General features: G+C 43.7%; 1 protein-coding gene across 3 annotated transcripts in view; it reads left to right on the plus strand.

The window, feature by feature from the left end:
* The window catches only part of TNC (tenascin C), a 91,404-nt gene that overhangs the window by 12,173 nt on the left and 52,756 nt on the right, over window positions 1–26,475 (plus strand). For all 3 annotated transcript variants that reach the window (XM_061200036.1, XM_061200038.1, XM_061200037.1), the window contains exons 2-7: window positions 14,016–14,609; window positions 17,207–18,616; window positions 19,902–20,165; window positions 21,263–21,378; window positions 22,135–22,291; window positions 26,036–26,305. In XM_061200036.1, the coding sequence (XP_061056019.1) occupies window positions 14,153–14,609; window positions 17,207–18,616; window positions 19,902–20,165; window positions 21,263–21,378; window positions 22,135–22,291; window positions 26,036–26,305 (2,674 nt within the window). In that variant the 5' untranslated portion in view covers window positions 14,016–14,152. The remainder of the gene's footprint in view (window positions 1–14,015; window positions 14,610–17,206; window positions 18,617–19,901; window positions 20,166–21,262; window positions 21,379–22,134; window positions 22,292–26,035; window positions 26,306–26,475) is intronic.

A 26,475-nucleotide genomic window follows, 5' to 3' on the forward strand; every position in this document is an offset into this window, starting at 1 on the left:
CGTTGGTGTCAAAGTTAAATGGCATCCCTAAAGTTCCAGGCACAGGATACATGATCAACCATTTGCCTCACTCTTACTTTAAATTGCTAGAGAGGCTCCATCCTGGAGCCTCACACTTATCGCAGACCAGGCATAGTTGGGTATACCATTACTCTCATCTAACATATAAGGAAATGAAAGAGGAAAGGGTCTAGGATTTCTTCCAAATCTGCACTTTCCCCATTGTGTGCCATCAAACCTAATCCTGTGACATACTGCAAACACAGAATAATCAGGTAAGTTTGGGAAACACTATAAACTCTCCCTTTCTTGGAGATTTCGGATAAACACAAACATATTAAAGACCCTAGAAAATCCTGAAGTAACGAAAGCTGGGTAATTTGTTTGGTATAAATAACATTTGGTTCAAAATATCATTTTCCAAATATGTTGAATTAGTAATCTCTGCCCCTTGCATTAATACAACATGTTGTAACTTACACCCTAGGAAAGGCTGCTTAAAGTTACCCAGCTAAATTAAGCCCAAGGCAAGGGTTGAAAATAATCTCTATTTTTCAGGCTCATGCGCAGCTTCTCCTGTTCTCTCTGTAAGTCATAAAGGTCTTTCATTGCCGATAGTCATTCTGGACCCTGATCACTGAGTCCTTCTGAAATTCGGCCTTTTAACTCAGTCATGCAAACCACCCCCTGACATCGTTAAAGGACGGCAGCAAAGCCGATGGTTAGGAATGGGGTCTCTGATTCCTGAGTCAGTCCACCCAAATTAAATTCCTGCTCTTCCTTTTCAGCTCTGTGACCTTGAGCTGTGCGAGCCTCCCTTTTCTCATTTGTAAACTGAGGGAAAAAAGGTAGTTACCTCAGAGGTCTTGAAGAAGATTCAGTAAGATAATCCACGTTAAGATACGTAAAGCAGTTCCTGGCGCAGATGTGTTCAATCAATGTTAGTTATTATTGTAGCATTTAAATCGCCCCTTTTTGAGAAAGAAAAAGTAGACAATGAAAGTATGTTTGCCTTGCCTGGGGTCACACACATTAATTACTGGACTAGTCTCAGCTTTCCCTGAGTGTCTAGTTTCCTGCTTCCAGTCTTAGAGGCATATTTTCATTTCAGGAGTCAACTTTCATCAAAATGTGTCAAACTTTATTGAAGTTGATTCATACAGGCTTTTATAACCGTCAGTGACTCCATCTGGCTCCCTCAGACCCAGGCATCAGTCAAGCCGCATTCCATCCATTTAAATATCAGCACATTGGGTTGGAAAAGATTGCCAAAGCTATCTAGTCTTGCTATGCCAAATATTTGGCACACATACCAACACTTCTGTACCCATAGCAGACATTGCTAATCCATCACAACACCTTTCCCCTCGAGTCCAAGCATGGCCACAGAATCTTTCTCAAAGCAGCTCCAGGCAGCCATTAGCAGCTAATTGAAGTTGACACATAAACTGAAACTTGTCATCCCAAACCAATCCAACCTCTTAACCAATACTTGAGTGACCTCTACAATATTATTGTCTATTTTTTAAAATATGTTCAGTGTTGTAGAGCTTCCTGATAAGGGAGGACAAGAAGGAAAAGGAGAGAGGAGGAGAATATATACTAACATCTGGGTAGCACTTATTATTAATATGCCAGGCATTTATAACTCCTTATCACATTCACCGTCTCCAACAAATCTGGAAAGATCTCTATTTTACAGTTTAAAGAAGCCATAGTTCAGAGAAGTTGCAAGACTTTGTCCAAGGCTCCCAGCAGGTAAACAGGATTTGATTTCAGGCCTTCCTGACTCTAAGGACTATTTCTTCTCTCTCCCATCACAGTGCCCCTTCTCTGGTCTTGGGTGGCTGATAACAGCTTCACAAAGGCCACCATGTCATACCGCCTTTTTCAGAAAATCTCTTTTTTTAGGGTTGAATTATGAGTCCATCTATAACCTGTCCTTCTTAGATAAATCTCTTTAATTTTTTAATCTTGGTTCAAAAGTTCAAGAATCCATGTTCCAATACTTGTGAAAGAGTCAACTAGATTTCTTAAAATTCTGGATGAAGGCCAAAAGAGAGGAGGTCATTGTTTCACTGGGAAATGAATTCAAATCTATTTCTGAAACAATTTTCCAGAATTTTACAGGAACCTATATTATTGCCACTTGGTCAGGCCCACTTTTTTATTTTCTTTTCCATCTAGGCAAAGAAACAGAAGAGAGAAAGCAAGTGCTCTGCAGAATTTTTATCTCAAAAATTGAAACCAGACCACACCAGGGCAGTTTGTGGTCTGAAGGTATCAGTGGATCTAGTCATATTTCATCTGAGCTTTTCTTAGGTATACTAAACCACAAATATGAACCTCATTACTGTGTCTGGGTGGAAATATTTTATGGATTAAGATTTGTGGGCTTAATTTGGTTGGTAACGAAACGTATGTTTGAGGGATGGGAGGGAGGAAACCATGAAGCACTACTGATGCTTAAGGCAAACACTAAAGAAAGAAACACTCGGTACTGCGCGGGGAGCGGGGGTGTTCTTAATATCGGCCACGTGACTTGGGTCTAAAATGAAATCCAAAATTAAGTTCAGCAGAAATAGTGCTGAATCAGCAATGGACCACATGTCACTAGAACGAAAGAGACTCTAGAACTGAAGCCATAAACAACTGCTTATGTTACAGGAGAATCCGAGGCCCCAAAAGTGGATGTGACTTGCCACAGTGGTTGGCAGAACTGTGGCCCACGGCTCCTCTTAGAGCTCTTCAATCTATGGCATGTTCTACTACATGGCCCCATGAGAGCCCCAAATCTCCAGGAGCTTAAAAATAAGTAATGAACATTCAGAATACAAAAGGAGAAAGAGAGTGACCTAAATTTAACAAACAAAAAACACTACAATGCAATTGGAAGGATTCCTGACTAACAACCCAGGATGCTTCCCTTGCACTGAAACCAGAGTTTTACACTGACTATCTCACAGGCCTGGTGAAGTCCACCTCCTGCCAAAGGTCCAGCTGAGTATACTTCAGTCAGACACAAAGCTTGTCTCAAAGCAGACAGTACTGGGCTCTCAGGAACTCTTGGGGTGTTGACTAGAATCTCATAGGAAGGAGTAAGTTCTGTCTTGGCCATTTTTGTAACCCCTGTGCTTATGGCATCTGGGACATAGTACAAACTCACTGAAGAGCTGAATAAGCAAAAATGAACTAATTCCAGGAGTGGGGCAATGATGAATTCCTTGATACATCTTGCCTTAGAAGAGATCACAGGAGAGCTAATTACATTAAGGCCATCATGAAAATAAGAGTATTTGTTCATTCATTAATTCCATGAATATGAGCACCAGCTATATGTAAATTCAAATCAAAAAATATATTTAGCTTTATTTTATTCAAATATAAATATATTGTACACTTACTATGATCAGGTTAGAGTGCTTGGTGTTGGGTATTAAGAGATGAATGACTCAGATATGGTTCCTGCCCTCGTGGAGCTTACAGTCTACATACAGTCTAACTGTGTGAAGATGAACTGCTTACAGTTTAACGTAAATACAAGATAGAATTTGCTTATTGCTCTCAAAGAGGAAAATATACATACATGATAAAACCACCCCAAATCATTTTTAGAATGACATGTGATGAAAATAATATTAGATCAATACTCAGAGAATTCAGAAGAGGGACAAAGTAACCTGAGAAAACTTCTAATGTATTATTTTTTTTGAACTGTATGTTGAAGGACAGAGAGATTTGCCTGCTCACATGGCAAAAGGGCTTTTTGAGGAGACTTCAAGGCATCTGGAATCCTTCCTCAATGATAACTGAGCTTTGACAGCTTCTCCAAGGTGTCTGTCAGCATGCTTCATCTCTATAGCACTCACAGGATATCTGGCTCCTTAAGGCCCTAATTCCAGAGTACTGATAGTATTCCCTCTTGAGCCAACTGTTTGGAAGTTATATAGACAGAGCTTGGGTCTGGTCTTGAATCATAACTCCTTTCCTTGGCCCTCCAGCACAAAAGGCTTTATAAGGTGGTGGCTCAGAACACTTACTTTGGACTCTGATAGACCTGCGTTCAAATCCTAACTCCACTAATTAATGGATATCTGAACTTGCACAAGCCACTTAATTATCCCATGCCTCGGTTTCCTCATCTGCAAAATAATAAAGATACCATCTCATATCACTTTGTAAGAATTTAAAATTGGAGATTTAAAATGCTTAGCACAGGCTCTGGCAATTAAGCACTGAATGAATGATAGGTAATGATGTCTTCATTACTTTTATTATCCTTGTTATTATTTCAATCTTTTCCTGATCTTCCAAGGCCTCTTCGATCAGTATTTGGGGATCCTAAGCACTTCCTCCTCCAGGAAGCTCTCCGTGAACTTCCAAGCTCAGAGTGACACTTCTCTCAATTCCTTCATTCAGACTAGCACTGCTACTGAACCTTGCTTGTGTATGTTCTAGTTTCTGAGATTTCTGGAAACAGAGAATAGGTCCTTACTCTGCCTTGTTTTCCCAACATGCAGTACATAGTAAGTAAACAGCAGGTAGCTCTTGAAAGAACCTTAACATTTGTATGCCTGCTATTGGCTTAGAGTGTGCAGGGACACTTAAGTATACCACAAATATTCAATCCACAATACATGGATTTAAAGTCAATTCTATTTTGTGACCTTTACAGGGGAAACTGTAAGCTTTTCGATAATAGAGAACATGCTTATCCCCTTCATTTTTGTATCCCTCATGCTTAACTCAGGGCTTGGCATATGCTAGGTATTTAATAAATACGTACTGAAAAGATGCATAGTTGGATGGATGGATGGATGGATGGATGGATGGGTGGGTGGTAATTGAAGAAACCCTATAGCACAAAGAAATCTGGACATCTCTTAACACAGATGCTCTCCAAGATCCCATTGCTGATATTTCTTTCTAGGGACCATTACAATGACCACAGACTAAGAATTACTAGAAACCTTTCATATGCACTTATTGTTGAAGGCCTCGCAGTGGTTTCAGGGAAGAGATAAACCTTAATCAAATTCACTGACAAAAAAGGTAGGATATCTGGGTTTTAATATTTGCTTTACCACTAATTAGCCGGTGACCCTCTCTGGGTGTTTCAGTTCAGATATTCTCTTTCATGTCATGTACTACTTTTACTCAATTCAATGTGGCTGCCTGAAGCGATATATTCGTAATAACTCTCAGGTGGGGGCATGGAAGCATGTAGGCATCAATTAGCAATGTCTGCCATGTACACTGGAAGGATGTATGTGGGTGCCACAGGCTTGCCACCCCTGGACTCGATCTTCTACAGTTGATTCCAAGCCTGCTCAAGTCTGATGTTGATTCTGTAATCCGATATCTGTCTGTGTCTATCGAAAGTACTGAAAAACTGAGCCAAACATTTCCCGTCAGAAGCAATGTCTTGAAAAACTAAACCACAGGCAGCCTGTTCTGGAGAAAGACCTGGCTGAGCAGCATGGACAACCATCCCAGTAGCAGCACCGCCTCTTGGCCAGGGGACTGACCTGCCAGAAAAGAGCTCCACCCTGGGCTCACAGGCTTGTTTTTCTTGCTACTGAATGAGAGTACGTAGGCTAGGAGGAAAACCAGGACTATAGACATAGCCTCCTCTTCTCCTAAGGATTTCAGAGTGTCTCTGTCACTTGACAAACTGAAACACTAAGAATTTTACACTTCTATGGAAAAAGCAACAGTGGGCAAAAGGGGGCTTCCCAAAATTCTCTTAGGAATCCCTCATCCTTCAGAGACTAGCCTTCCACGAACTGCCTTATTCAAACAAAAGACACAAATCATCACACAATAACAATACACCAGTTACTAAGACCTCCCTCCTGTTAGGCACTGTCCTAAATATTTCCATGTGTTATCTCATTTGATCTCATTTTTTTCTCACTTGCAGTTGAAAGAACTTTATTGTGGGGTTTTTATGAGTGTTGCCATTTTACAGACAAGAAAGCTGAGGCTCAGAGAGGCAATGTTACACATCTAAGGTCAAAGCTTCTAGATGGAGCTATATGAAGTTGCCCCTATCCAACCATATTTGACCTATGAAAATGGCAATGCCATACGATTCAAACTAATAGCAAGTGGCAGGACCAGAATCCATAGTATTTGGCTGATTCTAGAGTAGATATTCACAAACATTGCACAGACTCTCCTTGGAGATTTGTCAGTTTTAGCATCCATCATTCTTCCCTATAAGTATTTGTTTACCTGTCTGTTTCCTTTACTGGACTATGAACTGATTGAGAACAGGAACTTACCATCATTGGTCTCTGAAACACCTCACTACCCCTTGATCTATCCCATAGCCTGGTCTTTTTTTTTAATATATAAATTTATTTATTTAATTTGGTTTTGGCTGTGTTGGGTCTTCGTTGCTGCACGCAGGCTTTCTCTAGTTGCGGCGAGTGGGGGCTACTCTTCGTTGCCGTGCATGGACTTCTCATTGCGGTGGCTTCTGTTGCAGAGCACGGGCTCTAGGCGTGCGGGCTTCAGTAGTTGCAGCATGCAGGCTCAGTAGTTGTGGCTCACGGGCTCTAGAGCACACGCTCAGTAGTTGTGGTGCACAGGCTTAGTTGCTCCGCGGCATGTGGGATCTTCCCGGACCAGGGCTCGAACCTATGTCCCCTGCATTGGCAGGCAGATTCTCAACCACTGCACCACCAGGGAAGCCCCCATAGCCTGGTCTTAACACTCATTCAACTCATCTCTGTTGAATGCAAGAATGAATGATTTTAAAAATGACTTAATTCCCAGGACTCTGAAATGACTGCTGGCTCTACAAGCATCTGAACTGGGTGCCAGCTACGCCACCATACTACCTAAATGGATAAGTGCTTCTCAGTGCTGCAATTCCAACACCCAGGGCTCGGAGGGGCTTTGCTTAGGCAGGCAGTGTTTGCTCAATTCTTTTAAGACACAGGTGGTGCTGGACTCAATCAAGTGTAAGGCTCAGATATCCTCGGAAAAAATCTACACTTCAGGCTGTTTCTTGGCTCCTCTCTCTTCCTGACACATTCCAACAAGGAATTTATGGATGTTGGGAAGGACAAGGGGTGAGGAATTCTAGAACCTTTAAGAACGTCCATGTAAGTAACTCCATGCTTAACTGACTGTGCACAATAAAATTCTCTTGCCTGCAGGAAGAAAAATTTAATGTGGTCTGTCTCAGGTGTTGCCAAAATGATGTGGAAAGAAATTCATCTGCATTTCTAAACAGTAGGAATCTTCCTTGGCCCCCGAGCCAAGGCTGTTTGACGTAAATGCCTAAGTCAACAAGATAAATATATTCCGTGAGTTACTAAAAGTGAAGTCATAAGTATTCTGAAATATGATTCTAGCCAGTTGGAAATTTTATCTTAATCTAAAAATGAAACTTTATTCTCCAGCTGTGAACCGGGAAACATTCAAAGATTGTTGATTCCTTCATCTAAGCAATGGTCTTTGTCCTGTGGTGAAGTGCCTAAAAATAACCATCAGTTTGTTTATTCCATGCTGCTTCCAAAAGGTTAGCTATCAAACAGCTCTACTGGAAGAAAAAAAAAAAAAAGGAAGATCTGATAACAAGCCAAGAGGCACCTCAGAGTATACAACTGTAAACCAAAAAGCTCTTGGGACATGGCTGCCATGACACTGACCTGACCGAGGTTTCCCCATCTATTAAATGAATGTTACTTCACAGTAATGTTCTGAATAAAAATCTATAATGCCCAAATCTGGAGATATCATCCTACACTGGCCACAGCTAATATCAAAGGAACTGAAACAAGAACTAATTTTTATCTTTCATCAGTGATGAAGACCTAACATTATTTAAATTTTTATTTCATATTGGAGTATAGTTGATTAACAATGTTGTGTTAGTTTCAGGGGTACAGCAAAGTGATTCAGTTAAACATATACATGTATCTATTCTTTTTCAAATTCTTTTCCCGTTTAGGTTGTTACATAATATTGAGCAGAGTTCCCTGTGCTGTACAGTAGGTCCTTGTTGGAAGTCTTAACATTTTAACACCTCCCCCCATCAAAAAAAGAAAAGCAAAAAAGGCTTCAAGACCATTGCTTTATCTTTTTTTTTCTTCCTTTTTTTTTAAAGGGCAGGCAACATAAGTTTGCCAGGTATTTGCAGACCAAGGGACTAAATACAGAAACCTATGTTTTCCCTAATCTTCTCCACAGATGACACTGAGCAATTAGGCACGTGGCCTTAGAAAGACACAGCAATGCTTACTGGGCTCAGCACCAGCCCTTCACATTGACCATTCATGCTCTCCTCACTGGCTGTACCAACTCCACGCGCTCTCTCCTTTCCACTCCCCTACACACCTCATACACCCCAGTAGAACCAGGAGATCAGTATTCCGTACGTGTTACCCCACTTTTGCCTACATCAGGCAGCTGCAGAGGGAAGCTGCTGTTATTACTGTCTCCTTCCTCATTCTCCTCCTCACCCACACATTCCTTGCCTTTTCTCATGCTATTCCCTCTTTCTAGACGCCTAGTCTAGAAGGGTAGGCGGGTAAGGTGCAAATTCAATCCACCTACTCAGTTGTAACCAACCACTTTTTAGAATCCCACCCATCCTTCAGGCTCATCTCAGGTGCCACCTCTTTCGAGGTGTCTTTCTTCAGCCCCTCAAAAGAATGTAGCCACCCTCCACTTTGAACCTTAAAAGACCTAGGTTAGCCAATCTCTTTTGTTACCTATTACATCATTGTCATAGCCATGATGTAATTCCCTAATTCTCCCATGCCTTCTGGATGCAAACTTTCCTTTCTAATCTACTCTCTATTTGACCAGTGTCGTTATTATTGTTTCTATTATCATTAGCTACCATGTTAAGTACCTACTATGTGCCAGGCACTGTGCTGGTAGCTTAAGATACATCTCATTTTATCCCATCTTCTCATAACTTTATAAAATAAGCATATATATATAGCCATGCAGGAGATGAAGCAAGTGATACTCAGAGGGGGAAGTGAATGGCCACAGGTAGCAGCTACCAAGTGGAAAAGCTGGATTCTAACACAGGTCTATTTCTCGGCAAAGACCAGGCTCTTTCTCCCATACCTAGCCACTTCATCAATAGAACTGTTCAGACTACTGAAGAAAATGGACTGAGTCCCCTCAAAAAGTCTGCAGCAAAGTAGCACAGAGTCAACAGAAGCAGGAGAGCCATGAGTTAATTTCAACAAATCTACCAGCTCCCAAGAGAAAGGTGAGGCATGGCAGAACAAGATGTTAGGTGTAGCCAGAGTGGCTCCTGGGCAACCTATCTTCGGTTTTATTTGAGAAGAATCTCATGGAGAACTTGGGGTTCTAAGGTATGCAGAGAGAAAAAGAAAAAACATTTCATATCCCAAGTGTAGGATGGGGGAAAGGATGATGACCTGGGGCAAGCTCCATGTCCCTTCATATCTGAGGAGGACAACAGCCATAAAGACCACTCCTCGCTTGTACTTGGATATGTTTGAACATGTAAGGTATGGAAATTACAGTGCACATAAATATTTGCTTAGGTTAACTAAAAAGATGTCATCTTCTCTAGTCTCCTGGCACCTGCAGGTGAGGTACTCACTAATCTTAATTAGATAGGAGACTTAACAATATCCTACCTTTCTTTTTTAGACTCCCTCTGACCTCTCTGAGCCTCAGTTTCCTCATTTGTACCATGCGCTTAACATCACCAAGCAGACTTCTAAACTTGCACTGCTAAATAGAATTTCCTGCAATGATGGAAATGTTATTTATCCACACTGTCTGAATTATAGCCACTAACCACGTTGCTATTAAGCACTTGAAATGTGAACAGTACAATTGAGGATGGAATTTTTAATTGTATTTAATTTTAATAACCACTTGTAGCTAGTGGCTACCATATTGAATAACGCAGCTCTGGACCAAAGAATTCAAAGTTTTCTTCCTCTTCTTAAACCTTCTCTCTCATGAAGAAATCTTTAAGGTAGTTTTTTTGTTTGCTTGTTTTTTTCTCCAGATTAATTATGCTTGAGAAGTTAACAGGAATGAAGGCACCTAAAGAGTCACAAACACAATCACAGAGTTAATTTGGCTCTAAAAATTTCTTTTGATAAAAATAGAAAGTAGAGTCTGATCCACACGTGTATTTTTCTGCACTTAGCATATATGCCAAGGCAGGTTACAGAGCAAGGCAGCATGCATGGCTTGGATATAGCCACTTTGTCCTGGATGTGTGACCCCAACAATCTATGTATTGAGCCAATACAAAGGCTGTGTCTCTTCCTGCTGCCCTCCTTTCACCTTTGCAAACATTGTCAAACAGATCCTTTAATCTCTCCATAAAAGATAGAAGATAGATAACTAGGTAGATAGAGTGTAGATAGATAGATAGATACAGGTATAGACGTAGACAGGGATATGGACATAGGTATAGGTAGAGATGTAGATAAAGATAAAGATGTAGATACAGATGTAGATGTAGAGATAGAGATAGAGATAAATATAGAGGTATCTCCCAGGACATATTTGCCTGGGGGCTCTGAGACAGAGATTCCTTCACTTCACTGCAGAACTCACCCTTGCTTAGAAAAACAGAACTGCATATGCCAAGGTAGGAGTTTCAAGAGTTGGAGGGAAGAAAATCCTGGAAAAAATACTAATTGAAGTCCATGTTTTTAAAACAAAAGCTCCCCTTTATTGAGCTCTTGCTGCTGCCAAAGACCGTACCATTCCCACCACACACATTATCTCATGCACTTTCCACAGTAGTCCTACGGGGACACTCGTAGCATGTTTTATTGATGAAATGACTCTGGCCTGTGGTATAGATAGTTTGCCCAAGGGAGAGGAAGTGGTTGAACAATGACTCAAGACAGTTTGTCTACAAACCTGTGCTCTTCAACACTCTTCTATTTACATTCCAGAGCCTTGGAGCTTGCCATATTCTCAAAGAAGCCCTTTCTATTGGATAATTCCAATTAGAAACATATTTCTTCTGTTGTGCTGAAATTTGCCTTCTTGTAACCAACCCTCCTCTCCATCCCTAACGTACACACATATTGATGTTTGTTTTGTCCTTTGAGGCCACAAGGGACAAGCCAGCTCCTGCTTCCCCAGCATTTATACATAGGAATCCTGTTCTTCTCAATCTTGGCTTTCTCAGCTACAGAATAAACATGTACAGGTCCACACTCCTTCCCCCTACAAGACATTTTCCAGACCTTCCATTGCCTGATCACTTCCTATAAAGATAAGAATCTGCTTGTGCTTTCTAAAGAATCTCTACAGAATAAGTTGTTCATTCTCCGATTTTAAAAGCCCTACTGTTCGAACATGATCCTTCATGTCTAACCTAAATATCACAAACTGTAATCTAAAGTAATTTTCCCTAGGTCTATCCTCAAAGGAGACACTAACCAGCCAGTTGTCTGCATGAGAATATTTTACATTCTTTTTTTTTTTTAATTTTACATTCTTAAAGGTTACTATTTGCTTTGTATGTTTGCTCCTCTGGTGTAAGTATTTCCAGTTCTAGTAAATTTATCTTCATAAGGTTTACCCCCTCACTCATCAGTGATTCTGCAGCTCCTCTTTGATCTACATCCAAGTTGCTGTTGGGTTTAGTACTGGATTCAGTGAAGAGGTCAAGCTTAAGCAAAAGGAGGCTATTGGCCTGGACTCATGCTAGGTTTTGTTCTTCAGAGCATAACAAAATAGCAGCTACTTTTTAATATGTGCCTATTACGGGCTTGACACTATGTTGGGTGTTTTCTGTGCAGATCTTTAATTCATAATTCCCTCTGGAAGGATTTTGACCCCATTGCAAAAGTGAGATCGTGGTTTAGAGAGGATAAATATCAATAGCTTGCCCAAGTCACAGAGTTAGTGAGTGGCATTTGTACTCAGGTGTGTCTAATTCCAAAGTCTAGACATTTTCCACCATGCTGAAGGTATAATGGGTCTTTCCCAAAGTGCAAAAACATCCGCCTGCCCTCAGACCACCATGAGCCAATATGGAAAATACACAACCCTCAAGAATCACATTTCTTTCCTCCAAACAATGCAGCATTTGGCTGTGCCAGTGCACATACAGAGTGAAAAATCCTCACTCAACCCATACTCTGGTCATTATTTCCCTAGATTTGTTGCCTTAAAGTCTCAACCGACAATTCTAACAGCCTTTTAGATGGAAATTTAAGTCATTTAACAACACACACAAAAGTGTTGGGTAAAAGTCCAAAAGCATTTCAAACTTGGCCCACGGCCCTTTCTCATAAAAAAAAAAAAAAAAAAAAAAAGAAAGAGCTAAGAGTTGATGGGAAGAGGGTGAGAAAGAAGGACTTTGTGGAAGGCAAAGAGAGTTAAAACAATTGCAGTAGAATACGCAATCAATAAATATTTGTCCGGTAAACAACTAAGATAGGCTATGGTAGTTTGAAAGAAGAGAACTTGCCAAGTTCTCCTCTTCATAATAATTTTCATTCAGTGGGCTTGCCTACATCACAGATCCACAAATTCTTATTAGGAAACTAATTTGAATGATAAAGCGTACAGATGGCCACCTTCTCACTGTGTCCTCATACGGCCTTTCTGCTGTGCACAAACAGACACAGAGACAGAGTCAGAGAGAGATCTGGAGTCTCTTCCTCTTCTTATAAGGACACCAATACTATCATCAGATTAGGGCCCCACCCTCATGACCTTCATTTAACCTTGATTACCTCCCTAAGAGCCCTATCTCCAAATATAGTCACACTGAGGGTTAGGACTTCAAGTATGAATTTGGGGGGGAGGGGAAGGTATGATTCAGTGTACGACACTCAGTTAGAATAGAATAAGTACTTGTTGGGACTTCCCTGGTGGTGCGGTGGTTAAGAATCCGCCTGCCAATGCAGGGGACACAGGTTCGAGCCCTGGTCCGGGAAGATCCCACATGCCGCAGAGCAACTAAGCCTGTGCGCCACAACTACTGAGCCTGCACTCTAGAGCCCACAAGCCACAATTACTGAGCCCGCGTGCCTAGAGCCCGTACTCCGCAACAGGTGAAGCCACTGCAGTGAGAAGCCCGTGCACCACAAGGAAGAATAGCCCCCACTCGCCGCAACTAGAGAAAAGCCTGTGCGCAGCAACGAAGACCCAACGCAGCCAAAAATAATTAATTAATTTAAAAAAAAAAAAAGAATAAGTACTTGTTGATTGCAGAAGACATCAAGGGCTCATGGACATCTTTCTGAGTCATCTCTTGCCCTTGGTCATAGTTTGGATAACTGGTTCAGGAACATTCTGTCAGGCTCTTCTAAAAACTTGACCTTTTAAGGTTTTAGAAATAAATCGAAAAGAAGAGGAATTGAGGTTCAAAGAGGTAGAATACTATTCCAACAGCCACATAACTAGTTAGATGTTCAGTTACAGTAAAAACTCAGTTTGCTTTCTAAAGTCTTTCATTTTCACTTCTGCCTCTCACAGCAGAGGAAAACCAGCAGATGGAGTTAATCTTAGATTGGAGGGTCAATAATAAAAGGGAGGAGTTACTGGACATCTATGGGACTACGGCCTTCATACCACTCAATGTGCTCAACCAGTAAATAGCAAAGGGCTTCATGACTATATGAATGATTTCTACTTACTGTTTTCACTTTCATCATTACTTTAACCTTGACATTATGATCTTCACTGTACAGAAGTGAAATAAGACAAATAAAAGTTATACAACTTACCCAAAGGCCCAGAACTAGAGCTGAGATCCAAACCCGCATCTGATCTGTCTTGTCCTTTCTGCTGTCTCCCTATATTTCCAAATATTGAATAGTGAGTGAAGTCATTCCTTCAAGATTGCAAAATTCTTTTAGAGACCATTTTATATCCACACTGCAATGCACACTGAAGGAATAAAAGGAGACCTTCACACACAGGAAATACAAATCAAAATTCACTTGGAATTGCAGATATCCAATAGATTCAATGAACAGTAGATACTAACAAGCTTATTGTTTTCCTTTGTTTACTTGTAGAAGAGAATTCTTTCAAGAAGATCAGGAACAACTGATTTGGATTCTACTCTCAGCTTCCAAATCCCCAATTCTGCCTAAGAGTGAGATACCCTAGGACCGTAGAACCCCGGGAACATTCAGCCAAACCCACCTCCACCATGGGGGTCGTGACTCAGCTGTTGGCAGGCATCTTCCTAGCTCTGCTTGCCCTTCCTGCCGAAGGTGGCGTCCTCAAGAAAGTCATCCGGCACAAGCGACAGAGTGGGGTGAATGCCACCCTGCCAGAGGAGAACCAGCCGGTGGTGTTTAGTCATGTCTACAACATCAAGCTGCCTGTGGGGTCTCAGTGCTCGGTGGATCTGGAATCAGCCAGTGGGGAGAAAGACTTGGTCCCACTGTCAGAGCCCAGGGAAAGCTTCCAGGAGCACACGGTAGATGGGGAAAACCAGATCGTCTTCACGCACCGCATCAGCATCCCCCGCCGGGCCTGCGGTTGTGCCGCTGTTCCTGATGTCAAGGAGCTTCTGAGCAGACTGGAGGAGCTGGAGAACCTGGTGTCTTCCCTGCGGGAGCAGTGCACCTTGGGAGGAGGCTGCTGCCTCCAGCCTGCCGAAGGTAGGAGCTGGTGACCGGCCCAGCCCCTCGCTGTACATGTGGGAGGAACGATGAGCAGGCCAGGATCCATCAGTTGTTTTCCAGAGTGGGCTCCCTGGGGAACTAGCCTCACAAGGTGTTCATTCAAAAGAGATTTTATGGACAAATGATTGTGCGGAACGTAATCATCTCCGTTGTGCTCTTGGAGAGTCTTGGTGGCGAATGTTTCTCAGAGGAATTTTCAGGCCTCTGAGAAGTCCTGCTTTGAAAAACCCTATTTTAGTTTAAGTACGAGTTTCTAAAACTTACTTGACAATGAAATCTACTCATTCTCTACCCTTAAAACCTATGAATTTATTTTGAAATCCCTAACCCAAAGATCATTCTCTGAAAAGTGGTGATGTAGCCCCATCACTTCATTGTACAAATAGGGAAACTAAGGCCTAGAAGGAAGTTGGGATTCCTCAAGGTCCTGCCATAAGTGGCCAAGTTAGGACTTTTAAACTACAGTATTCCACACCCCAGTGTTCTTGCAATGTTACAATGCTGCCTACGGTGATGCAAAATCTGTGGGAAATAGAAAACATGTTCCAGTTTAATGGCAGCAACGATGATGATCACAATATGAATTGAGCCCCTTTATGTACCAGGAATTGTAATTCACTATCTCATTTAATCCTCCCAACAACCCTTTGAGATAAGGTTTAATACCCCCTTCCTACAGATGTAAGAAATGAGATTCAAAAAAGTTAAACAACTGGCACAAGATGACTCAAAGAGTGATAAGAGATAGGAGCTTTGAAGGTGCCTGTGTGTCTCCACAACTCATGCTATCCCAGTGATACCCTGTCTCCAGGTGCATCTTTTTTTTAAGGAATTGTGCCACTTTGGAATTTTGTCTTCATCTTCATTCCCTAAAGTTGATAGAGCTACAGGGGCTTCAACAGCTTCAAATCAGAGATGAAAATCTCTATTTCTACTGCTCATAAAGAATATTATAAAGTATTTTGGCAGATTATTTCAAGAGTAGCCCTAATTGTTGTAAGTGGAGAGTACTATAGGACATCCTTTAGGTTTCCAAGGTAAAAGCAACAACAACAAAAAAGTTTTCTTTATGCACAAATTACTTTATCTTCCACTTCCGTCAACTCCCTGGCAAAACGCAGGGGGGAGTTACACAATAGGACTAATGCTAAAGAATGGGTTTAAAAAAAAAAAATGGTTAATGCAGTGCTGTCCATCAGAACTGTAATCTGAGCCATGTATGTAATTAATCTTAACTTTTCCAATAGTCACATTAATGAAAGGAACAGGTAAAAATGATTTGAATCATCTAACCAATACAAGTAAATAATCTTTCAGCTTGGAATCAATACAAAAATTGTTAATGGATATTTTACATTCTTTTCTTTTATGCTAAGTCTTTGAAATCCAGTGTGTATGTAGTTCCCATTTAGAGCCCATCTCAATTCAGACTAGCCACAATTCAGTTGTTTAGAAGCCACGTGTGTCTGGTGGCTACCATACTAGACAACATAGGTTTAGATTCTCACTTTCCAAGCCAACTTTTTTCTTAAAATTGACTTCCCTCCTGCTGTCAGGAAGGAGATAAAGTGTATTAATTCAACTGTATTTAGATGCAGAGAAAATGGAGTGAGTTTTGTTTGTTTCTTCTCCTTGGCTCCATGGAGACCACACCAGCCACTGCTGCAAGTTAAGCCAAGACATTACAGAGACTTCAAAGAGCCAGAGTCACAGCAGCCCTGACCACGTATTCCTCGTATTCACCCACCACCGCAGCTTTCAGGATAGAGAGGAAAAAAGATGGAGGCACATGAGCTTTGTGAGGGCTGAGCCAAATGGAAAGTGGTCCTAACAGAATTAGAAAGCCACTCCTTAGCTGCCTCATTTCAGTTACAAAAAATTTAGAAAGTTTTGGTCACATAAACACATATAACAACTTGAGTCGACCCAAAACACTCTGCAAAAGGAAATCACAGTAAGCACAACAGCAGGTCCTTAATGTCCTCGTTTAACCTGATTTACCCAGGGAAGTGGGCCATTGGTCCCACCTGACCGATGAAGAAACAGCTCCAGAGCGTCTAACTTTTTTTGCAAATGCAGCACAGCTATTGAGTTGAGGCATCAGAACTGAGTTCAGTTCGACAATTATTTCTTGTTGAAACACTTATTCTCCTGTATGTCTGACCTTGGCTAGGTACGGGAAAAGTAACGACACAGGCCAGCATAATGCATTGCACAGGCCGTGATTCGTAACCTTTGGGTCACGGGAATACTTGAAAATTTGATGAAAACTATGGGAGTTCTCCCCAGGGATGGAAATACACACACACACACACACACACACACACACACACACACACAATCTGCATATGAACCTACAATTTCAGAGAGTGCAGGTTAAGAATTCCCACCTAGTATCATTAGATGAGGCTCCAACTGATTTCACACAATAAGCAAGTGGTTTTCAAGCCAGATGGGGCCTGAGGGTGCAACCGTGCTCTGGCTGAATTTGAATCTGGGTTTTGTGGCTAGAAACCAAGAAACTGGGCTGCTGGTGCTCAGTGGAGAGCCTCTGTTCTCTTCCCTCCCTGCAGGCCGCCTGGACACCAAGCCCTTCTGCAACGGCCGGGGCAACTTCAGCACTGAAGGCTGTGGCTGCGTGTGTGAACCGGGCTGGAAAGGCCCCAACTGCTCTGAGCCTGAATGTCCAGGCAACTGTCACCTGCGAGGCCAGTGCCTGGACGGGCAGTGCGTGTGTGACAAGGGCTTCATGGGGGACGACTGCGGCCAGCTGGCCTGTCCCAGCGACTGCAATGACCAGGGCAAGTGCATGAACGGGACCTGCGTCTGCTTCGAAGGCTACTCGGGGGTGGACTGCGGCCAGGAGCCCTGCCCGGTGCCCTGCAGCGAAGAGCACGGCCGCTGCGTGGATGGCCGCTGTGTGTGCCGGGACGGCTTCGCCGGCGAGGACTGCAACGAGCCCCTGTGTCTGCACAACTGCCGCGGCCGCGGGCGCTGCGTGGAGAACGAGTGCGTGTGCGATGAGGGCTTCACGGGCGACGACTGCGGCGAGCTCATCTGCCCCAACGACTGCTTCGACCGCGGCCGCTGCGTCAACGGCACCTGCTACTGCGACGAGGGCTTCGTGGGTGAGGACTGCGGCCAGCTCGCCTGCCCCCACGCCTGCCACGGCCGCGGCCGCTGCGACGAGGGCCAGTGCGTGTGCGACGAGGGCTTCGCGGGTGCGGACTGCAGCGAGAAGCGCTGTCCCTCTGACTGCCACGACCGCGGCCGCTGCCTGGACGGGCACTGCGAGTGCGACGACGGCTTCACGGGCGCGGACTGCGGCGAGCTCCGGTGTCCCCGCGACTGCAGCGGCCACGGCCGCTGTGTCAACGGGCAGTGCGTGTGCGACGAGGGTCGCACCGGGGAGGACTGCGGGCAGCTGCGGTGCCCCAACGACTGTCACGGCCGCGGGCGCTGCGTGCAGGGGCGCTGCGAGTGCGAACTCGGCTTCCAGGGCTATGACTGTGGCGAGATGAGCTGCCCCCATGACTGTCACCAGCACGGCCGCTGCGTGAACGGCATGTGTGTCTGTGACGACGCCTACATGGGTGAGGACTGCCGCGAGCTGCGCTGCCCCCGGGACTGCAGCCAGCGGGGCCGCTGCGTGGACGGGCGGTGCGTGTGCGAGGACGGCTTCGCCGGCCCCGACTGCGCAGACCTCTCCTGTCCCGGCGACTGCCACGGCCGGGGCCGCTGCGTGGACGGCCAGTGCGTGTGCCACGAGGGCTTCACGGGCAAGGACTGCGGGCAGCGCAGGTGTCCCGACGACTGTCACGGCCAGGGCCGCTGCGTGGACGGCCAGTGCGTGTGCCACGAGGGCTTCACTGGGCTGGACTGCGGGCAGCGATCCTGCCCCAACGACTGCAGCAACTGGGGGCAGTGCGTCTCCGGCCGCTGCATCTGCAATGAGGGCTACACCGGGGAAGACTGCTCCCAGGGTGAGTACCAGCGCTCCAGCGAACTAGCGTGATGACGGCCACCATCGAGTTGGCATGTGCTGGAGAACTCTGTGTTATACCAAACACACACACACACACACACACAGACTCTTTGACTCACCTGTTACAGAGCTACCTATTTGAGGGCTCAGAAGCTCAGAGAGGTTATGGAATTGTCCCAAGGACACACAGCGTATATATCACAGAGCTGGTACCTGAATCTGGGTAACTCATCTACGCTGAGTTTAACACCCAGTGCCCACGAAGAGGGTAGATGAAACGCTCACCTCCCTTTTGCTAAACATCAACCTTCTTTCCTACTCTGTGTTGACATGGAACCAATAATGAACTAAATCCCTCATTTGGATGGAAGTAAAAACTCAGCTAAATTGAATGGACAGTGAGATTACATAAAACAAACTGTTTTAAATGCACATTCAGCTAAAGATGAAGTGCTGATCACCTATGAAGCAGGCCCGTCTCTTAAATCACCTTTTTGTTGCTGTCTTTTATCCCAAGGACTGTGAGTGCCTTAAAGGAGCATTATCCCAGCAGTTAGCACAGGGCATGTATTCAGTAAGTAAACACTGGTTGAGTGAAAACACAGCAAAGACCGATAATGCTCATGTTTAATGAGGGTCTTCTTTGTACTTCCCTTATCCACCCTTATATACCTGTCGTAATGGAGACTTTCTGCCTTGATTAAAGCCATTGGCACATAAAAACAAACACACGGCTCTGTGTTTGACATGGCCAAGCCAGGGAAGCCTGGTTGGAAAGAAGACCAGGCTGGCCGGGAGGAGAGGTACGTTCCAAATTTGATGAGTAAGCAAAGTTGAGCGAGTCCCTCTGCCTCACTCACCTCTAAGAAAAGGAAAGAGTTGGACCAGATGAGCCCAAAATACCCTTCCAGTGCTAAGAATGTATGACGCGAAGTTCAGAGCAGAAAGCCAAGCCTAGGCTGCACTTTCCCATGCAGATGGCCTGAATCTGAACTAAGGTCCAGGGAGTGGAGAAGTCGGAGGGGCCAGTTCACAAAGAGCCCTGAAGGCCACACTGCAGACCTGGAACTTTAGCCTGAAGGCAAGGGATGGCCACCAAAGGTTTTGAAGATGGGTCACAGCAGGAGGGTCCTTGATGAGTCTGCATTTTAGAAAATGGAAGCTGGATTTCAGGGCTCCGTGACTGGGGGAAGAGACAGGTCCAGGGAAACAAACCAAGAGAGAATTCATAGAGTGCGTTATGACACCATCTGACCCAAACTGTCCTTCCTTATTCTTGCCAGTGTCCCCTCCCAAAGACCTCATCGTGACAGAAGTGACGGAAGAGACCATAAACCTGGCCTGGGAAAATGAGATGCGGGTCACAGAGTACCTCATCGTGTACACGCCCACCCATGAAGACGGCCTAGAAATGCAGTTCCGCGTCCCTGGAGACCAGACGTCCACCACCATCCAGGAGCTGGAGCCTGGCGTGGAGTACCTTATCCGCGTGTTCGCCATCCTGGAGAACAAGAAGAGCATTCCTGTCAGCGCCAGGGTGGCCACTTGTGAGTGACCAGAGCACCTCTCGGCAGCCTCAACTGCCCTCCTCCTGTCCAGTACATAGCCCCCCCCCCCCATGAGTTACTGCCTCACCTTTGCCCCTGTAGCTCTATGGCTGTCTTTATGCAGTTACACTAGTTAAAACTCTGGAATCCAGTTAAGCCCAATGAATTTTTAAAAAATTTTATTGACGTATAGTTGATTTACAATGTTGTGTTAATTTCTGCTGTACAGCAAAGTGATTCAGTTATACATATATATGTATTCTTTTTCCTATAACCCATTGAATATTTATTAAAGAAAGTCTTCACATACTAACTCATTTAACTCACAATAACCCTATGAGACAGGAGCTACTGTTAACCCATTTTACAGATGAGGAAACTGAGACTCTGAATGGTTAAGCATCTCATCCCATATCACACAGTTATAAGTGGTAGAGATAGGATTTGAACCCTGGCAGTCTTAAGTACTCTATTCTACTACTACCTTTCTATGGAGCTCACTGTCTATATAGTTAAAAAATATAAAAGTGGAAACATCAAGTTTCAAGTTATTCTTCCTTTAAGAGTCCAACATCAGAATAATTACCTTCACTCCTAAAAAGCAAGCTGTGGCTAGAAATTGGTTCTTTTTTGCTTAGTAATAGTAACATTGGCTGCTTTTATTAAACTTGTGCTTCAGGTCAGGGACCATGGCCAGCAGTCACTGTGGGACTCAGCAGTCTCAAAACATTCCCAAGGGGTAGGCATACTTAGCTCCTTCTCTTGGATGATGAAACTGAGGCTCAGGGCATTTTGTTAACTCAACCAAGCACACAAAAGTTGTGATGATGGAGCTGAGATTCTAGCCCATCTGTCTGATTTCAAAGTCTATTGTCATATTAGGTTTAAGCATATGAAATTGCCAATATTCAATCATATGGTTGGTCCTTATATTGTTATTAATTTCCATGATGCCTCACAGTAGACGGCATCCCAGGAGAACCCTTAAATAGACTCCAGCTCTGACAGACAGCCCTGTGGGGTTTAGTGGAATCATGTCTGTCCCCTCCACCACACATGTAGTCATCTTTACCTCTTCTCTGTGCTCTTCCTGACAGACCTGCCTACACCTGAAGGTCTAAAATTCAAGTCCATCAGGGAGACATCTGTGGAAGTGGAGTGGGATCCTCTGGACATCGCTTTTGAAACGTGGGAGGTCATCTTCCGGAATATGGTAAGGAGCACAGAGGAGTCGGCACCTTCGACCACGAGCATCTGAAAGATGCTCACAGGGCTCTGTTGACTTTTCTATCAACTCACTTCCTTGGCTTTTGGTGGGGGACAAGGCTCTAAGTAGCCCCTGTGCATCTGCATCTATTTTTAAGTGACTTAAGAAGTCAATAAGCACGGCACTTAGGGCTGAGAGCCTAAGTAAATAGATGGCAAGTCATCTCTATGTTCCGAGTACCCATTACAGTCTTACAAATCTCCACTCAGAGGCAAAGAAGATAAGAAATGGTCTCTGTCTCAGAATGCCTCCAGGCATATCTGAGATTGAGTATCCTTTCTCTCTGTGCCTAAAAGCACATGTGAGGCAGGAAAGTGGGTCCCTGAGTTCAAAGTCAGGCTCTGCCTCTTACTAGCTGTTTGGAAGATGGGACAATGACCTGACTTCTGGGATGCTGGCTTCCTCGTCTATGAAAGGAAGGATTGATTTGGTGGCTCCAGAGTTCCTTTGGTTTTCATGCCCGTCATTTGACTTGAGTGTCAATGGGGTGAGTAGAGAGGTCTGTGGGAGGGAGAAACCAACTTGAGAGATATATTCATCTCTCTATATCCTCAGCACCTGCCATACTGATCAGATGCTTAGTAAGTGCCTAGTGATAGATGAAAGTATGAAAGAGGAAGGCATGAATACAGAATGAATGAATCGCATAAATGAAGGAGCTGGTACCTCCTTAGGTCTTACAAAGGTGCCTCTATATTTCAGAATAAAGAAGATGAGGGAGAGATCACCAAAAGCCTGCGGAGGCCGGAGACCACGTACCAGCAAACTGGCCTAGCTCCCGGGCAAGAGTATGAGATATCTCTGCACATCGTGAAAAACAATACCCGGGGCCCAGGCCTGAAGAGGATGACAACCACCCGTGAGTATCGCCTTTAATACCACTGACACGAGGATAAAGCTGATTGTACTGCAAAGCATCTCTGGTTGATAACATGCCCTCTTACAGAGCATCTGTATCAATTAGCTTTTTTTTTTTTTACAAATTTATTTATTTTATTTATATTTATTTTTGGCCGCATTGGGTCTTTGCTGCTGCGCGCGGGCTTTCTATAGTTGTGGCGCGCGGGCCCCTCATCGCGGTGGCCTCTCTTGTTGCAGAGCACGGGCTCTAGGCATGCAGGCTTCAGTAGTTGTGGCACACGGGCTTGGTAGTTGTGGCTCACGGGCCCTAGAGCATAGGCTCAGTAGTTGTGGCGCACGGGCTTAGTTGCTTCGCGGCATGTGGGATCCTCCCGGACCAGGGCTCGAACCCGCATGCCCTGCATTGACAGGCAGATTCCCAACCACTGTGCCACCAGGGAAGCCCTCAATTAGCTTTTGCTACATAAAAAACAAGCTCCAAACTTTATGGCTCGAAACGATACTTTTGCACATTGGTGATTTGGGGTTGGACAGTTTTTCTGTTCTTGACTGGACTCACTTATGCATCTGTATGGGCTGGGGGCTGGTTGGCCTAGGATGGCCTCAGCCAAGACGGTGCCCTTCTGCCTCACATGGTCCCTCAGCCTCCGGTGGGCTAGCCTGGGCCTGATCTCACGGCGGCTGAGCAGGCTCACAAAAGACACTGGGTCACTTCCATCAAAGCAAATCTCAAGGCCAGTCCAGATTGAAGGGGTGGGGAAAAGATCCATCTCTTTATGAGAGAAGCTTCAAAGTGACATTTCAAAGGGGCACTGATACAGGAAAATAAATAAGTGAGACTCTAGCAAATAATCTACCATACTATCTGATTTAATATTAGTACCCAGTCCTATGGAAAAGGTAGGGAAAATATTAATGCTATTATTTTTCAAGAGTCAAAACTGAGGCTTACAGAAGCTGAATCAGTTTAACTAACACCACATGGTTAATACTATCAGGGCCAGAATTTTAAGCCTGGGTTTAGTTTTATGACTTTAACCCCATTACCAGTAACATTGACTAGGCTCTGGGTTATGTAGAGTGTTGATTCCATGTCTTCAACAGGAACTTAAATAAAATGTGACTCAGTGCTAAAGATATCAGAACTTCTTGGGCGTAGAGTAGGATTTGGCACTGCTAGATCATTTGGTGGGGGGAATAAAAATCCTGAATTTGGAGTTGTTCTATCAAGAAGCAAATTTTTATAAATAAATAAACAAATAAAATTGTTTTGCACTGACATTTGGCAAAATCTCTTTATCTTCTTCAAGATAGCATATGTGCCAACTATTTAAGGTATTGACTCTTCTTGGCAGGGGGTGATTGGAAAATTTAAATCTGTTTACTAATGACAAGAAAGAACATCTTGCATTTAAATATTTGCACATTTTGTTTAACTCAGATCCAATTCATAAGATTGTCTTTTTTATAAGCAAGTGTTTTCCATCATCCTGACAACATCGCACTGTGGTAGGTAGAAGGCGGGTACCAACAAGAAAAAATCATTAGATCACCAGAAAGGCATAGAAAAGATTAAGCAAATGCTTATTTGCTATAGAGACGGCCCATTGAAAATACAAAAGACATTTCTTTCATCTGCCCTTTTCTTTTTAATCTAAATTTAGGGATTGGCTGCTTTATTTTCTTCTTCTTGAAGGACAAACATCCCAACATTTGAAGTTTCATAATCACATAAATATCAACACTGAGAGGCAGATACTTACCTGTTTATTTTGCTGATACCTGCTCTTTTTCCAGATTTAAAGGATCTTAAAAATTTCATATTTAGCTCCTTCCCTCTCAGCTCTATATAGAGATTGTATGACAACCATTTCTGATATGTAAATATTTTTGAGAGGCATCATTTAAAGGAGAAAGAGCCTGGGCTTTGGATCTAAACAGTCCTGAACTTGAATTCCAGCTTCACCAATAACTATCACCTTGGGTAGATCCACTTCTTTAAGCCTTAGACCCACCATCTGGAAACCGGGTTCATATATCTTCCTACGGTATAGTCATGAGAGTTAAGACTTAAACGACAAAGCACTGTGCTTGGCATATAGTGAGCACAAGACAATGTTAATCTCCTGTATTGAAGGGTTCTGAACCTAGGGCGAGATCGGTGTCCTTGACTGAATCTCTACTTCGTTAATGAAAGGGCTGTTAAGAAAGGTAGTAGGTATGGTTCAGGTGTTTCCTAGCACCTTGAAGATCATAGGACGGGAGGCTTCACTGCTGAACTGCAGTATCATTTTCATTGTGGATTTCACAGCTTCAACATTTGTGAGCTGAGACTAATGTATCAACTCATAGAGTTCAAAAACTATAGACTCTGCACGTTTCTCACAATCAGCTATGAATTATTCCTCCTTCTCATTCCCTTTATAAAACCAAGTTCCTTTCATTTGATATTGTTTCCTCAATCAGTGCTGAAAACACAAACTTAACTATTTTAAAAAATGAAGAAACATTGACTGAATCCTTTAATATCTTAATTTTCAGCCTGGTATGTTTTACTGTATAATGTTTTAACGCATTAAAATTATTTATCTAATTAGAAAAAAAGAGTAAAGACATAAATGGCAAAGCCTGATGCTACACTCAGGATTCAAAAAGGTCAAAGACCGACTCTCTGAATGACCCTATCTAGATTGTATAAGACGGTTTGAATAAACTGTAGAGAAATCTGTTACAGAAGAGTGAGAAAAGCACAATACTAGGAAGCTCTTATTTTTGATGGTGGTAAGAACACTTAACCGGAGATCTACCCTCTTAACACGTTTTTAAGTGCACGATAGAGTACTGTCAACCAGAGGCATAATGCTGTACAGCAGATCTCTAGAACTTAATCATCTTGCAAACTGCAACTTTATACCCCTAGGGGAAGGAGTATGTGTTTATCTGTTTGCAACAGGGTCAGACAATGGTTCTTGTTAGAAAGTGACATATGAGTGGGATTTTGAAGGATGAATAGGAGATTTTTAGAGGGAGAGGAGCAATCTCAGGAAGAAGAAACAGAGGAACAGCAAGTGTAGAGGCCGGGGGTGAGAAACAACACGGGGTGCTCTTGGAGGAGAAGTGTGCTGTCAGAGCAGGAAGCCCAGAGTGGGTGGGGCAGGAGGTGAGCAGCAGGGCAGGAGGCAGGCCAAGATGAGGCCTCAAAGACAGGCAAGGCTTGAGATAGCCGTGACTTTCTTGCTTGAATTATTTTCATCAAAACTAACTTTCCATACATTGTCAAGCCAGTCATTACCTCACTTTTCTGTTTCATTATTTGGATAGAGAAGTTACCAATTAGGGAGTTTTGCCTAATTAAAAAACCATAGAGACTAAGTCAATGTTTTTCAAGTGAAGTAGCCCCTAAGTGTGTTTCTTCAACTTATGATGATGATGATGATGATAATAATATAGTCACAACCATTTATCATATAACTACTACATTGCAGGCTCTGTGCTAGATGCTCCACATGCATTATTTCCTTTAATGTTTGAAAAAACAAAAACCCTACAAGGTAGTTGTCATCATCCCTACTTATAGCATATCAAACAGGAAATTGAGGTTCCGAAAGACAAAATAAGGTCAGTTGGCCAGTATGCACCTGAACGTACACTCACGGATCTGGAAGGCTACAAGCCCTCTCTCTGCTCAGCCCTTGGCACTGGCCCTGATCTCTGAAACCCCTCTGTCCTCTGCCTGTCACAGGCTTGGACGCCCCCAGCCAGATCGAAGTGAAAGACGTTACGGACACCACCGCTCTGATCGCCTGGTCCAAGCCCCTGGCCGAGATCGACAGCATTGAGCTCACATACGGGATCAAAGATGTGCCAGGCGACCGAACCAGCATTGACCTCACACACGAGGAGAACCAGTACTCCATCGGGAACCTGAAGCCAGACACAGAGTACGAGGTTTCCCTCATCTCCCGCAGGGCCGACATGTCTAGCATCCCCGCCAGAGAGACCTTCACAACAGGTAACGGGCCTCCCCCTGCTAACAGCCCCAGGAAAGGAAAGATTGCCAGACTCCCATTCCCCACTCCACGTCAGGGTGTCTTCCAGGCTCCTTTTACAGTGGAAACAATGGAAAGGGGATTTTCATTCCTTTAAGTTTTATTTTAAAATACTGTAGCAATTGATTGATTA

This window comes from Eubalaena glacialis, chromosome 9, assembly GCF_028564815.1.
Source record: "Eubalaena glacialis isolate mEubGla1 chromosome 9, mEubGla1.1.hap2.+ XY, whole genome shotgun sequence".
NCBI classification, from domain to species: domain Eukaryota; kingdom Metazoa; phylum Chordata; class Mammalia; order Artiodactyla; family Balaenidae; genus Eubalaena; species Eubalaena glacialis.